The sequence below is a fragment of the Medicago sativa genome, chromosome 4, assembly GCF_051527215.1.
Source record: "Medicago sativa cultivar Bolivia chromosome 4, Bolivia_mono, whole genome shotgun sequence".
Classification (NCBI taxonomy): domain Eukaryota; kingdom Viridiplantae; phylum Streptophyta; class Magnoliopsida; order Fabales; family Fabaceae; genus Medicago; species Medicago sativa.
In genome coordinates, this window is record NC_140752.1 from 68,276,710 (window position 1) to 68,290,277 (window position 13,568).

The 13,568-nt window shown below is 33.6% G+C and overlaps 1 protein-coding gene and 1 pseudogene across 2 annotated transcripts; both read right to left on the minus strand.

The window, feature by feature from the left end:
• Positions 1 to 804: 804 nt before the first annotated feature.
• Positions 805 to 6,125, minus strand: LOC146931107 (phosphatidylinositol/phosphatidylcholine transfer protein SFH8-like). Of its 2 annotated transcripts, none has more exons than XM_085702582.1 (14): positions 5,920 to 6,125; positions 5,542 to 5,833; positions 5,117 to 5,216; positions 4,743 to 5,009; positions 4,579 to 4,656; positions 4,336 to 4,437; positions 4,182 to 4,231; positions 3,909 to 4,008; positions 3,710 to 3,808; positions 3,477 to 3,587; positions 3,032 to 3,170; positions 1,918 to 2,294; positions 1,148 to 1,222; positions 805 to 1,050 (listed from the first exon to the last, which is right to left on the minus strand). In XM_085702582.1, exons 1-14 carry the CDS (start codon positions 5,951 to 5,953, stop codon positions 1,033 to 1,035), a joined length of 1,842 nt encoding a protein of 613 aa, XP_085558708.1. In that variant the 5' UTR covers positions 5,954 to 6,125; the 3' UTR covers positions 805 to 1,032. The 2 variants fall into 2 exon arrangements, with proteins under 2 accessions (XP_085558708.1, XP_085558707.1); XM_085702581.1 differs by having other exon boundaries at positions 805 to 1,053.
• Positions 6,126 to 10,748: 4,623 nt separating this feature from the next.
• LOC146931108 (uncharacterized) lies at positions 10,749 to 11,961 on the minus strand (annotated as a pseudogene).
• Between the last annotated feature and the right edge of the window lie 1,607 nt (positions 11,962 to 13,568).

Below are 13,568 nucleotides of genomic sequence, written 5' to 3' on the forward strand. Positions count from 1 at the left end.
ATTTTTAAAATGCACCTAAGTGAGTTAACTCACGTTCGGATTTTTTTAGGGGAATGAGCAATTCTAAATGGGAGAAGAGCAACTCTCAACAACTAATTTGTCAGTGCAAACATTATTTTCCTTATAAATATGAAAAACTCAAAAATTCATCTGATTACAGAAAAAAAAAATTAACAAGTAGCAAGACTCCACAAGACTTTGTAGTCAGAATGGAAAGCATCAACCCCCAACTTCAAATCACATGCAAGCCAGAAATTATGCCAATTATATAAAACTCCGCATAAATAGCAAAATTAACACCTAAAAAGATGTTGAAACGGCCAAAATTAGAGCCAAACAGTAGAAGAGGATGTCAAAGGACTAATCCGACTACCAAAAGGAGGATGCCAGAGGACATTGGCGATGGAAGAAGAGGGGGGTGCATGACAAGAGAATTTGATATTGTTTCTGCGTCCTGTAGGTTTACTAAGGTTAAACTAAAAGTGATGAGTCTTATTTTCAAAACACCTTTGAAAGAAAAGTTCTAGTTGAAGAGTTCTTTTGACCTTAATTCTCCTTCCCCCCCAAATAGACTAATATTCAATGTAAGTTTTGAGAGATCGGGACACAGCTCTTCTAACCAATAAAAACAATCACACAACTCTAATGGATTGGTGGTCTAGTAGTAAAAGACATGTCTTAGATTTGGAGGTTCCAGGTTCAAGTCCCGCTAGTCACATTGGAGGGAGGTGAATGTAGATTCATTCTAAGGGCTGCTCGTTGAACCCTAAGGTCTTCCCTACCTTGGAATGAGGCACCATCTACTGATCCTAAATTTCTTTCATAAAAAAAATCAGTCACCACAACAAAGTTTGTTTTTAAGCCAAGTAGTACTTCCAACTTTACACAAGTTTGAAACAATTCTTCATTGAGTTTACTCATTAATTTAAAATCAATTTTCAGTTTACATCATGTGTAAGGTCAGCGCACCATAGAAACACTATGATTGTAAAACAACCACGTCCAGAATCTCTCTATAAGCAGCAGCAAAAGTCACCAGCAAAATTTCTTCTTCTAATTAACATGCAGGAAAGTAAATAAAAATATCAGAACTTTGAACAAAAAATTCCATTAGTTTTTAAGTGTACAAAAAATACACATGTCGTACCCGTAACTTAGCTTCTTCTTGATTATCAATGTAAGCAAGCAGCTCTTCTTGCCTCATTAACGCTTCATAGAGAGCCTGTTGCACAATCCAGAAAGTGTAATTGTAAGAGAATCACTCAGGTAAGGAATCAATGAAAAGTTATGCACACATATAAGAAGAAAAGCAGAGCTGCAACAATCAATTTGATCAAATCACTATGAAACGAATGGTGATAAGAAATGAAAATCTAAAACAATACAAAACTTCTTCAACATAATTAACATTAGTTGAGTATCAGCCTGATCACAAACAAATACATTCATCTATTAACCAATAGGTGAATATACCAGCTTTGGTGGCTGAAAATAGCTAACAAGCAAGCGTAACATTTGCTTTTCTCTTCATTGAATTAATATTTTAACAAATAAATATCACATCTAAATTCCATGCTTTGTGAAATATTTTCTTAACATCAACAGTAACATAAATCAGACATTAAAAAATTATAGAATTGATTCATTTCGAATGTGCGTGTTTATATTTAAAGAGCAGATATCTACTTGGTGCTAGGCATGTTTAAGTTTATAAGTTTGTCTTTTGGTGTGCGACGGAGGCAATGAGGTTTGAACCTAGGATCTCAGGCATATTGTTCAAAGTTCAAACAACACAACACAAATTGAAAAATAAAAAATGAAAATAGCTAATGTAATAGATTTTCACAACTAAAGTAATTCATTGTGAGTGGGAGTTTGTTAAAAAATACAATGGAAAACAAAGTTATAGTATCCTACCTTTTTGGTTGCGATTAGCTCTGCTTCCAAAGCATCAACCCGGTAGACAGCAAAATTTAGTAATTCTGCTTTCTGTCTAGGCATCTCAGATGGCTTAGATTTTAGTGTGTCAACCTTCTCTTCGAGCTCACCCAACCTTTTCATCATGGAGCAAAAGACACTGGTCTTGGTGTAGTCTTCCTTGTTTGTTGTATCAGGAGTTAGCTCTGAAGTACTCTGATAATTATTAGATGATACTGATGGGAGTTTCTTGGTCATACGACATGCAAGTGAACGGAAGAGACTAAACATGGTCCAAAAGAAAACAGTCAGGGCTACCCAAATCCGAGCTTGAATACCTTCTGGTATTTTTGGCGTGACAGGAAGGGGAGGTGTTCCTGTAATGGAAACTTCAATTTAATATTTCTAGAGAAAACTCAATAATTAAATTCAAGAAACCAAGCAAGACAATAATTCATCCAAAAGCTTAAGCTTTAGGAGTAGGAGGACTTCTTTTATTAGAAATAAACCCTGATCTCAAACAGAAGCCTTTTGTGCTTAAAGCATTGACAAGCACAAAAATAATGTCAAGGATCAGCTGTTTCGAGAACTTAAAATCTCAATTGCAAGCCTTGAAATGGTTTGTCTTTAAAATCAAGAAATTCAGTATAGCAGATATAATATACCATTTCCATAAGTTGAAGTCAACTGCCTTGTTTTAAAAATTGGTAAAAATAAAATTCAAATTTAAAAAACAAAATATTACGCATTAGTCCATTAGACAAGGCAGTGGATTCATATTCATGGCAATAGTGTAGGCTGCACAGTGTACTGAGAATAGAATGAGCATCAAAACCTATCAAAATATCTGTTAATTTTGATCCAGCATTGCTTAGTCATGAATTCAATATTTAATTGATCAGGTTCTTTTATTACGACAAGGCATTATTTAATTGAGCAGATTCGTACATCTACATACATTCAATGTCTACAAAGGATAGGGGACAACAAGTGTCACTGCTCAATGAAATGTTAAAGAGATTTAGGACAAACCGACAAACAGCAATCACAATTTTGATATTTTGGTGAGTAAGCACTGGAAAGCATATACCATAAATAAGTTAAAGTAGTTAACCTTTTGTACTATGAGACCTATGGAGTGATGCTTGCTTCTTCCAGACAGCATCAACAGCTTTGTCCACCATTGGAATGTATTCGTCATACCCAGCTAAGTTGCCACTAACAGCATAGCTTGACTTTCCAACTACCTTAGGCTGAAAGAGAATACAAAAGGTAAATAACTCATGTTTTGGGATAGACTGTCAAATCCTATGAACAGGCTCCTTGTCAAACATTAAATTAAATTTTGATCATCTTCGTGACACCTTTAAATATTGTGAAGGGTTACTCCATATTTCTTACACATTAAACTCACAGGATAATAGTGCAAAATGGTTCGAGAAAATTGAGCCATTAAATTTATAAAGGGGATGAGTGCCCGAAAAACCTACGACCAATTTATTAAACTTATGGCATTTAAGAAAAACAACAGATTAACAAAAGACAACGACAACACTTACTTCCTCACGAACAGGGGTCAACCTCAGGTGTGAGTAACTCTTCACTTTTGGAGAAGCCATGTCTTCAGCTTCAGAGCCCGATTCAGCTGTTGATGTATCACTGCCTTTTACCTGCAAGAAAGAAGTGACATAATCTATCAAGTCATAAGATGAAAAGGATGCTGAAAAGGAAAAGGAATCAAAACAGGCTCCACTCAGTTCAAGCAAATTAAGAAAATCAGACAAGAAATTACCATCGGGCATCGTGGCTTGGCATATGCAATAACCTTCCCTTCACTGTTTAGAACTTTTACCACCTGCCTTGGCCGCCCTGCTTCGCCACTGAGAATCATCTGCAATATTTTCGACCACATACAATTAACAATGAGCATGTAACAAGTTTGATATAGTAGATCACCAGATGAAAAATCAGAAGACAAGTAAAGCACATACCTTCATAATTTCTGGGTTATTCCAGGGCCCTTTATCGGATCTGAGGCATCCTCCCTGATCTAAACATGTGCAGGTACCTCCCAAAAATTCTGGCAACTCGCTTCATTAAAGTTCACAAAAAATTAGGCCTTTTAAAGGATAATGTGAGTTGGTAATTGATAATGATGCTTGGAAATTACAATACACCGCTTTGAAATAGAAAGGTTAATAGAAAAAAGAACAAAATTTTTAAAACATAGAGAAATAAAGATGTGTAAGAAACTCGTTATGTACCTGGCATTGATTACTTCAAGCAATTTGCTTTGGTACTTGTTTCCAAGAACCTAAATAATGATTTGAAAGAGACATCAAGCCAAATTACCATCCTTAAACCGTCAAAAAATCACAAACTAGTCTTAGACAGCTAAAATATAGCATTTTTACATACATGAATCTTTGAAGTTGTTTTGGGATCAATAAAAGATTTAACACTGTTCCACAGCATCCTAAACCCAGGGCCAGCATTTATGATAAACATTTGGTGAAGAGTCTGTATCATTCATAAAGGAGAACAAAAATCATTAATCATTGAGGCCTTAGTACATGCTCATCTTTAATAATTCGTACAACTAAACCAATAAAATCAAAACAATGAACATAAGAAAATCACAGAGAAACTGAGATTGCTCACCTCAGGGTAATTGTCACCATCAATCTTTTGTAATCGCATAATGAGTTCGCGGGCAGCTTTTGAAAAGTTCTTAAGGCCCTAAAATTTCCACTATAACATAAATATTTTTGCATGTTATAGAAATTCACAAACAATGCAATGAGGAACAGTTCATGGCAACATACCACGCCTTGAACATCTAAGATTGTGGTGCTGGAATCTATATGCCTCTTGGAAGCAATTGTGCAAGCAGGAAACTTTATCGCAAAAGATTTCTCAAACTCGCGTACGTGGTACTTCACATATCTATCCATAGTTGTAACTTGCATAAGTTTGTTTGGATCCACTTTTCCAAGTCTTTCAATGTAAACAGGCCTTCCCTCCTTATCAACACCGTGATGCCCGTGTGGATAATACTTAACAACTTCATTTATTTCGTTGAACTCAAAATCCTAATAAAAACAAAACATTTCAATCGCATACGAGACAACGATAAGGACATCAAGTAATCAATCCATCAATCGAAAATCGCAGAGGTCAATCTTGTTACATAATTTACCTCCATAATTGTATCAGCACCAAATTCCTTCCTCCATTGTAGCATATCAGCCCACATATTCTTTGCTTTTTCAATATCAAACTTCCTTGCTTTAAGGAATCTACAAAATATATAAAATATAATTAACTAAAAGAGTACATCTATAATAAGGGGCCTATTTGAGCTTACCTACTGGCATAAGTTTTGTTAAGAAGAATTTATGAAAACAACTTATGACAGTTTTCGTAAGTTTTTTTCAACTTATTTTCCTAGTTTATCCAATATAGCTTATAGAGACAACTTATAGCATATACAAAAACAATTTAACGATATTTCATCATGTGCTATAAAAATAGCATATACATAAGCTTGTGCTATAATAAGTTGTTAATCCAAACAAGCTAGTAAATAAAAACACATTAACAAAACCAATGTAGGGAGGGCACCTTAACATGAAATGATAATCATCATGCTTTTTCGGAAGCAATTCCTCGGCGATCAACGATTGTCGAAAAGCATCAACAGCTTGAAGCTCCTCAACATCACGAATATCCTCAATGGAAACAGAACTAACACGTCCATCACTTTTTCTTCTAGCACTCTTTTTCTTGAGAGAATGCTTAATCTTGGAAGAAACTTTCTTCTTAAGAGAACCATTACTAGAAGAACTACCAGAAATCTTAAAATCAGATTTTCTTTCAGTTCTTTTTTCATCACTGCCAGAAGAACCTTCAAAACCTACCAAAACAGAACAAATAAATCATTGAAATAAATAAAGAAAAAGAAATAAAGAATTGAATGTATGAAAGAGAGAGGGAACTGACATGGAAGAGCGAAACGATCGATGGGGCTGGACATTGCGATGATGAGAGAAGAGAAACCCTAGGAAAGAAGAAAGGAAGAAGGCGCGTGGAATGGAATGAGAATGGCGCGTGTGTGTGAGAAAGGAGAATAAAAAGAAGAGAAGAGAAGAGAATGTAGATGGGTTAAGGGAATCACGAGAAAATGATGGATGTTTAGATTCCTTCTTCCCGACACTCTGTTTTGTTCAGCTCTGTTAATAACCTGTCTGTTACTCTTCACTTTTCATTCGCACGCCTCTGTGCGTTACTATTACTACGACGTTACATTAAAATACTACTATATCATTGTTTTAAGGAATTAAAATACTAGTATCATGTTATTTCTTTTTTTTTAGTAAATTACACTATCATCCTCTCAAAGATGCTTGAATTACACTTCCCTCCCTTCTTATGTTAAAATATACACTCCCCTCCCCTAAGAGAAGCTTGAATTACATTCTCCTCCCCTCTTATGTTTAAACCTACACTTTACTTCCTCAATTTTTTATTTTATTTCTAATAATCTAGCAAAAAAATTAATAATCTAACAAACTTAAAAAAAAAAAAAAATATTGCGGGTCTATTTTAATATAATCAAAATTTGAATACATATTTTCCCTATTTTTATTCACAATTGCATTAACATTTAGTTTTAAACCCTATTATAAAATATGAAATAACCTAAAATAAAATTAAAATATGTGAAAAATTACTAAAGACAATAAAGTATGGTTATTTAAGGTAAATTTTATACTCTAAATTATAAAATTAATAGAAAAATATTTAAATTTAATTATCATTGACATTTGAATTATAAAGAAATGAATTTATTTTTCTTAATGGTTGTTCAAATTTTTTATATATCATAAAAATAATTATTTATATTAAAATAGATTAAAGTGTATTGCATATTTAATTATTAAGGGAAGGGGTTGTGATTCAAGTATCTTATAGGGGAGGGGAGTATAAATTTATCTTTTCAAGGGAGGGTAGTGTATATTTTAACATAAGAGGGGAGGGGAGTGTAATTCAAGCATCTTTGAGGGGAGGGGAGTGTAATTTACTCTTTTTTTTTAGTAAAAAATATCATGTTATTTCTAAAATTAAAATATATTTTTTTTTGAGGGAGAAATTGAAATAATTTCTTGTTTACCAAATATATCATACAAGACAAAAACCATCTAGTAATAAAATAATTTCTTCCTGTAAATGTAACTCAGTTGATAGATCCATGGACAATAGAATTTATGAGTCGGAGTTCGAACATTGAATTCCCTATATTTTTTTCATACTTATAACGTGAGTCTAGTCGCTATTGACAAAAATAAAAGTTTGTATGTGATGTTCAATTTTGTTTTGTTTTATCCGATACATATATTTTGCAAACCAAACGAAGATGTATTCACTTTTATTTCTAAAAGTAATGAGAAACATTTATTTTAAGAAAATGGTTAAAGAAATAAGAATGAAAGTATGGATGAAAATTTGTTTGTAAAGTGTTTGTATTTAGAGACCAGAAAAACCAAATGATTATGCTCAAGTAGTAATGAGTTCCATCAAAATAAAAATTTTGAGAGAATTTGTGTTTAATTTTTGTATAGAATTATTCTTGGTCAAACTTTATTTATAGACTCAATTTTGGATTTATAAAGTGTTACTCCCTCCGTCCTGGAATATCTGACCCATTTTCTAAAAAAAAGTGTCCTAAAATAACTGAGTCATTTCGATTTTCAATACAACTTTCATCATTCTCAATACAATATAACTTTAATTAATACTACTTTCATCATTCCCAATACAATATATTCCGTTTTCCCCTTTATTTATACTCCCTCCGTTTCAAAATGAGTGTCGTTTTAGGTATTTACACACATATTAAGAAATGCAATGATTAAGAGAAAGAGAATGGTTATTTTACCAAATTATCCTTATTAACTATTGGTTAGTTTTAAAAGTAATACTTTGGAAGTAGTGTACAGAGTATTAATTGGAGGGTACAATTGAAAAGAAAAAGTTATTATTGCATTGGAAACTGAAAGCGACACTCATTTTGAAACAAATTTTTTTGGCTAAAGCGACACTCATTTTGAAACGGAGGGAGTACATTTTTCTTAATCTGTGTGAAAAACCAAACTGGCTCAGATAAAACGGGACGGAGGGAGTACTTCTTTTAGGAATGGAAAGATTAACGACAAAATGAAAAATAGAGACAAGAAGGAATGGTATTAAATTTGTAATTAATTTTGAGTAATGAAGGGAAGAGGCGGCGGTGGGTTATTTTTTTCTTTCTTGAAAAGAGGAAAAGGAAGCAAGCAAGCCAATTAGGAACGCCATAAATGATTAGGTCAACTCTACTATATGGTCTACTCCCTTCATCTTTACTCTACTTCCTTTTGACCACATTAAATAAGATACTCTCTCGACTTTAGAATAACTTTAATATTTGTATTTTTCTGGAAGAAAGGTTAATGAATGACTTTAGAATAAAGGCTTAATAGGGCATTTGGTCCTTTAATTAATTTCAAGTTTTTATTTTGGTCCCATAACTAATAAAACTCATGTTTTGGTCCCTCAGATTTGCCTCCGTCTGTCAAATAAATCCCCCGCTGTTAAGTTTAACCTCAAATGTCTATAATGGACCAACTTTAAGAGTGATCCACCATAGATTTCATTAATTTTTAAAATTTTAACCCTTTGATCCTTTAAAAAAAAAGGCTACCATTGAATTATGAAGGACTATTTTATCTTACAATGATGCAACAACAACTACCATCGGATTAAAAAAAGTCTACCATTGAATTATATTTCCCTTTCTTCATCTTCTTCCTCCTTCATCTTTTTCATACATTCAACATCATCTTCATCACTCATTCATAAACGACCCAATTTTTTTTTTCTTCCAGAATAACATTATTTACCAAAATAATATAATTTTTTTTTAGCAACCCAGATCATGAACATTAAGCCAACATACTTAATTCTTCCTTGTATTTCTTCTTCCTCTTTATCACCTTCATCCACTGTAAACCCAGAAGAAAAAAAATTCAGGAATCAACAAGATCAGAATCAGAATCAACGCAATTTCAATTTGTTCACCTTTTCCAAAGATCACCTTAAGGTTTCGATGCGACGGAACGCCAAAAGCGATCCATCTCAAATCAGAGGAATTGGCTGGTTGATATCCCTCTTCACGGCGAAGGAAAGCTCCGAATCAATGCTGACGACGGCGGCGGAGGTAGAAGTGGAATGTTCGGGACATTCGAGGCTGTCACGGTAGCGGAGTAATAGCTTCTTTGCGCTTTGGTGTACTTCTGAGAGCGTTCCTCCGCCTCCTACTTCCATGGTAACGACGTCGACGGTGGTGGTGGATTTCGAGTGTTTCTCCGGCGAAGATAAAGGTTTGGTAACGACGCGTTTTGGTGTCACGACTACTCTATCTTCTGTCAAACCCTTTCCTTCCATCTCTCTTCCCTGCAGTTTGTAATCATTTCAACTTAGAGTGTTGGATTTTATAAAATTGATCTCAAAAAATGCAAAGAGAAAGGGAGTTGTGTTGACTGATGATGTTGATGATCTTGCTCTTGCTGTTAATTTTGCTCTTGCTGTGGCTGTGTTCAGGAAGATTCCTAAGAGTGATGGGTATGTCAAGAGTGCCTTTAGAAATGGTTCTGATCTTGGTTTTTTTTTTTTTTTGGTTGCAATCTTGGTTTTTTTCTTGGTCTTCTTACTTATTCTACACTTGTTGTTGCTGTTTTAATTTTGGATGCTAATTTTTTTTGTGGTTTTAATTTATTTTTCTGGGTTTGTTTGAAGTTCTTTGATGAATGTTTGAAAATGTGAGTTGAAGATGATGAAGATTGATAAGGTAGAAAATGAAGAAAGAAAGAAAAAATTAGTTGTTGTTGGTGCACCATAAGTTACAATAGACACACATAATTTAATGGTCATCTTTTTTGAAAACAGATCAAACGGTCTAAATTAAAAAAATTAATAAGGTCTATGGTGGACCACTTTTAATGTTGGGCCACCATAGACATTTGAGGTTAAACTTAACTGCGAGGGATTTATTTGACAAACAGAGGCAAACATGAGGGACCAAAACATGAGTTTTATTAGTTATGGGACTAAAATGAAAACTTGAAATTAATTAAAGGACCAAATGACCTATTAAGCCTAGAATAAATATTGATGATTTAACAAAGTAAGCAAGCGTGTTGCTCTTCGATGATCATGTTAACTATGACTATTGAGCGCCTCTGGTCCATGTCACTGTGAAGGTTAGTAGAGTATCTATATCCTCCGGTCACTATTATAAGCAAAATTTTACTTTTTAGGTTCATTTAATAAATGATGTATGTAGTCTATTTAATGGACCACATACATCATTTATTGAATGAACCTAAAAAATAGAATTTTGCTTATAATAATGACCGGAGGGTGTACAATGTTGGAACATTTATGTTCTTGAAGTATTTTGATGGGGTTTAAAGATGCCACATATGTATTAAGAACATTCTTTCATTTTTACTTCAATGCAAAGAACAATATTTATGTTGTTAACTTATATTATAGGGTCCTACAATTGACCCTCCATATTTTTATTTATTCCAGTATTTTTAAATTAAAATACTTATTTATATATTATTTTTTCTAAAAACATTAAATAAATAAAAAATACTTATTTTTGAAGGAATACTTATATTAAATACTTATTAAATAAAAAATAGTTATATTATCTAATTATGAAAAGAAATACATAATATATCGATAACAAGTTAAAACAAATAGAAATACATAAAAAAGCCGAAATATTAATTTTCATTATTATCATGTCTGAAATGTGACCAAATATGTTCCACCAAGCCTCCCTGCAATTGTCGATGTTTTTCTCTTTCGCAAACATGTGCTCTCCTTTGCAAGTATGTAGTGAAACAGGATGAGGACCATATGATACTTCAGTTGTGTGGCAATGTCATTGTTTACGTTACCATACTCAAAAGTATCATCATATGTGTGTCGTTCGTCTTCAACGATCATATTATGCAATATGATGCATGCATATTATATGTTTGATTGTAGCCATGTGCCAAGTGCGGGCCGGGCCACGTATAATCGCAAATCCAGATTGAACCACTCCAAATGCCCGTTCCACATCTTTTCTTGCCTATTCTTGTTTTTGGGCAAATAACTTCCTCTTTCTCCTTGCGACATTGGGATTGTCTTAACAAATGTAGCTCATTCAGGATAGATATCATCTACTAGATAATACTCTATATTATATGTGGTTCTATTCACATTGAAATGTAATGTCGCAGCTTCTCCCGACAAAACATCGTTAAACACATTAGATTGGTTTAACACGTTAATGTCATTGTTTGAACCAGCAATGCCAAAAAAGGCATGTCAAATTTATAAGTCTTGGGATGTCGCAACTTCAAGCATGATTTTGGGTTTTCCATGATCACCTCGACAATATTGAACCTTCCACGCAACTGGATAATTTTTCCATTCCAAATGCATACAATCAATGGAACCTAACATACCAGGAAAGTCGCATGCCTCCGCTAGTTGTAGAAGGCGTTCTTGGCCTTGGTTGTTAGGCCTTCTCAAATACTCAACTGTAAATACTGCATTTGTACCTGTTACAAATGTCTCTAAGCACTCCACTGCAGTGCTTTCACCAATTCGAACATAGTAATCTACATTGTCAGTTGGTGAACCATATGCCAAAACACGAATATCAGCAATGCACTTTCGCAATGGTGAAATGCCCATTCTTCCAACTGCATCAACACTCATTCTGAAATATTCATCATGAATTCCAAGGGCTTTTACAATTCTGAGGAACACATTTCTTTCCATTCGGAACCTTCGTCGAAATTGAGCTTGTGTGTATACTGAATTTTCAGAGAAATAATCATTAAACAATCAATTATACCCTTCTTCACACCTTTGATCAATGATTGTTCTTCGCCGTCTACGCCTAGTTAGATTGTTGTCTTGTTGCATCTCTCGCAATACCCTCAAAAGTTCTTCTTCAGTGTTGTCATCAAAACAATCATCAATGATTTCGTTCCAAATTGTATCAAAGTTGGTGTTTGGATCCAAGTACATATATTTTTCAATCCAAGTGTATGATAAAATGCCTCAATGAATTTTTTTCGGTTGTTTGTTGTATAGATATGGATGACAACCCAGACAGGAGGTTAGGCTAGGCAGAACTACCCAAACCAGTAACGTACATGGAGAGAGCGACAAAAACGACATACCTACCCAAACCAGTACCCGACGAATCAAGAGGTAATCATTGAGCAAGAGCATGTTATGGATACTTCTGATTCCTTAATGACCATCAGGAATGTCATGAACATGGTGGATGATGGTTGGAAGATGGTCAGACATATGAAGACCTACGTGATGTTGAGGATTAAGGTTGAGATGCTCCCAGCCACTACACAGGGTCGTTCCTAGAGTTTTAGGGGCCTTAGGCACAATATGAGAAAATTACCCCTTTATACAACACATTATAAAATTTGTTAGCTCATTGTTGTGATTTTATTAACTCTTCATTTCATAATTTTTTCCGCTTTCCACTACCAAATAAATGTTTTTTTAGGCAATATCTGAAAATAAATAAAATGCTCCATAGACATCATTAAAACATATATCATAGGAGTATAAAACAATAACACACGCGAAGTAGGCTGAAATTTTAGCACCTAAGAATAATAACACCAAAAAATTAAAAGTATGTCAACACGTTAACTAAATTTTAAACATTTTGGATGCAAAATTTTCCAATGTTAAACTCATAACAACAATAATACATGATACAAAATTAGTGTTAGAATTTTTAGATGAATCACAGATACAAGAACTCCTTTCTATAACAGAAGTACATCATTCCTCTTTTTATATGCAATAAGTATCTTTAACAAGTTCATTATGATGATTGTGTCGTGCATGATCTTGTATTATCAAATTCAACTATGCAATCATTTCAATCAATTCAAGAAAGTTGAAATTATTGTATTGATGTAATTTATTTTATCGGAATCTTTGAAAGACAAGATTAAGATTAATTTCTCTAGTAGGTCAATTTTCAAAATATATTTTGTTTTGTTATGAAAATTATTCCAATTTATTGGATAATAAATATCACCAATATTTTTAATATTAGCGAAACGCATTATTAGAAAGAAAGGGCCCAAAAAAATATCATTTTTCGATAATAATTTTTTTTTGACACATTATTAAGAACAACTAAGTTTTTATATAGGGATGTCCCCGTGAGCTTAACTCGGTTGGTAAGGACAATGCATAATATATGCAAGGTCCAGGGTTTGAACCCCGGACACCACCAAAAAAAAATTATATAAGGATGGTGTATATAGAAATCTTTGTGCTATACAGGGATACATATAGCAAATCGCGCCAAAAGGGCCAAAAACATTAACAGACTTCATTCCAACTCTTTTTCATGTCTATGTTTCAGACTTTTATGTGAACTTTGTTGTATATACCCCCATAAACGAAATATTTATATATGCACCCCCTCTGTAAAATAAAATTTCGGCCCCTACCGGCAAGGGCTCTAGGTTGTCGCACCCCCGGCCTATGGCCTAGGAACA

Coding starts and splice junctions, on each gene's coding strand:
- LOC146931107 (XM_085702581.1), bottom strand. CDS start 5,953: ATGTCCAGCCCCATCGATCGTTTCGCTCTTCCAT. Junction 4,657..4,742: donor TCTTAGATGTTCAAGGCGTG/GTATGTTGCCAT, acceptor TGGAAATTTTAG/GGCCTTAAGAACTTTTCAAA. Junction 4,009..4,181: donor CTTGAAGTAATCAATGCCAG/GTACATAACGAG, acceptor ACTTTAATGAAG/CGAGTTGCCAGAATTTTTGG.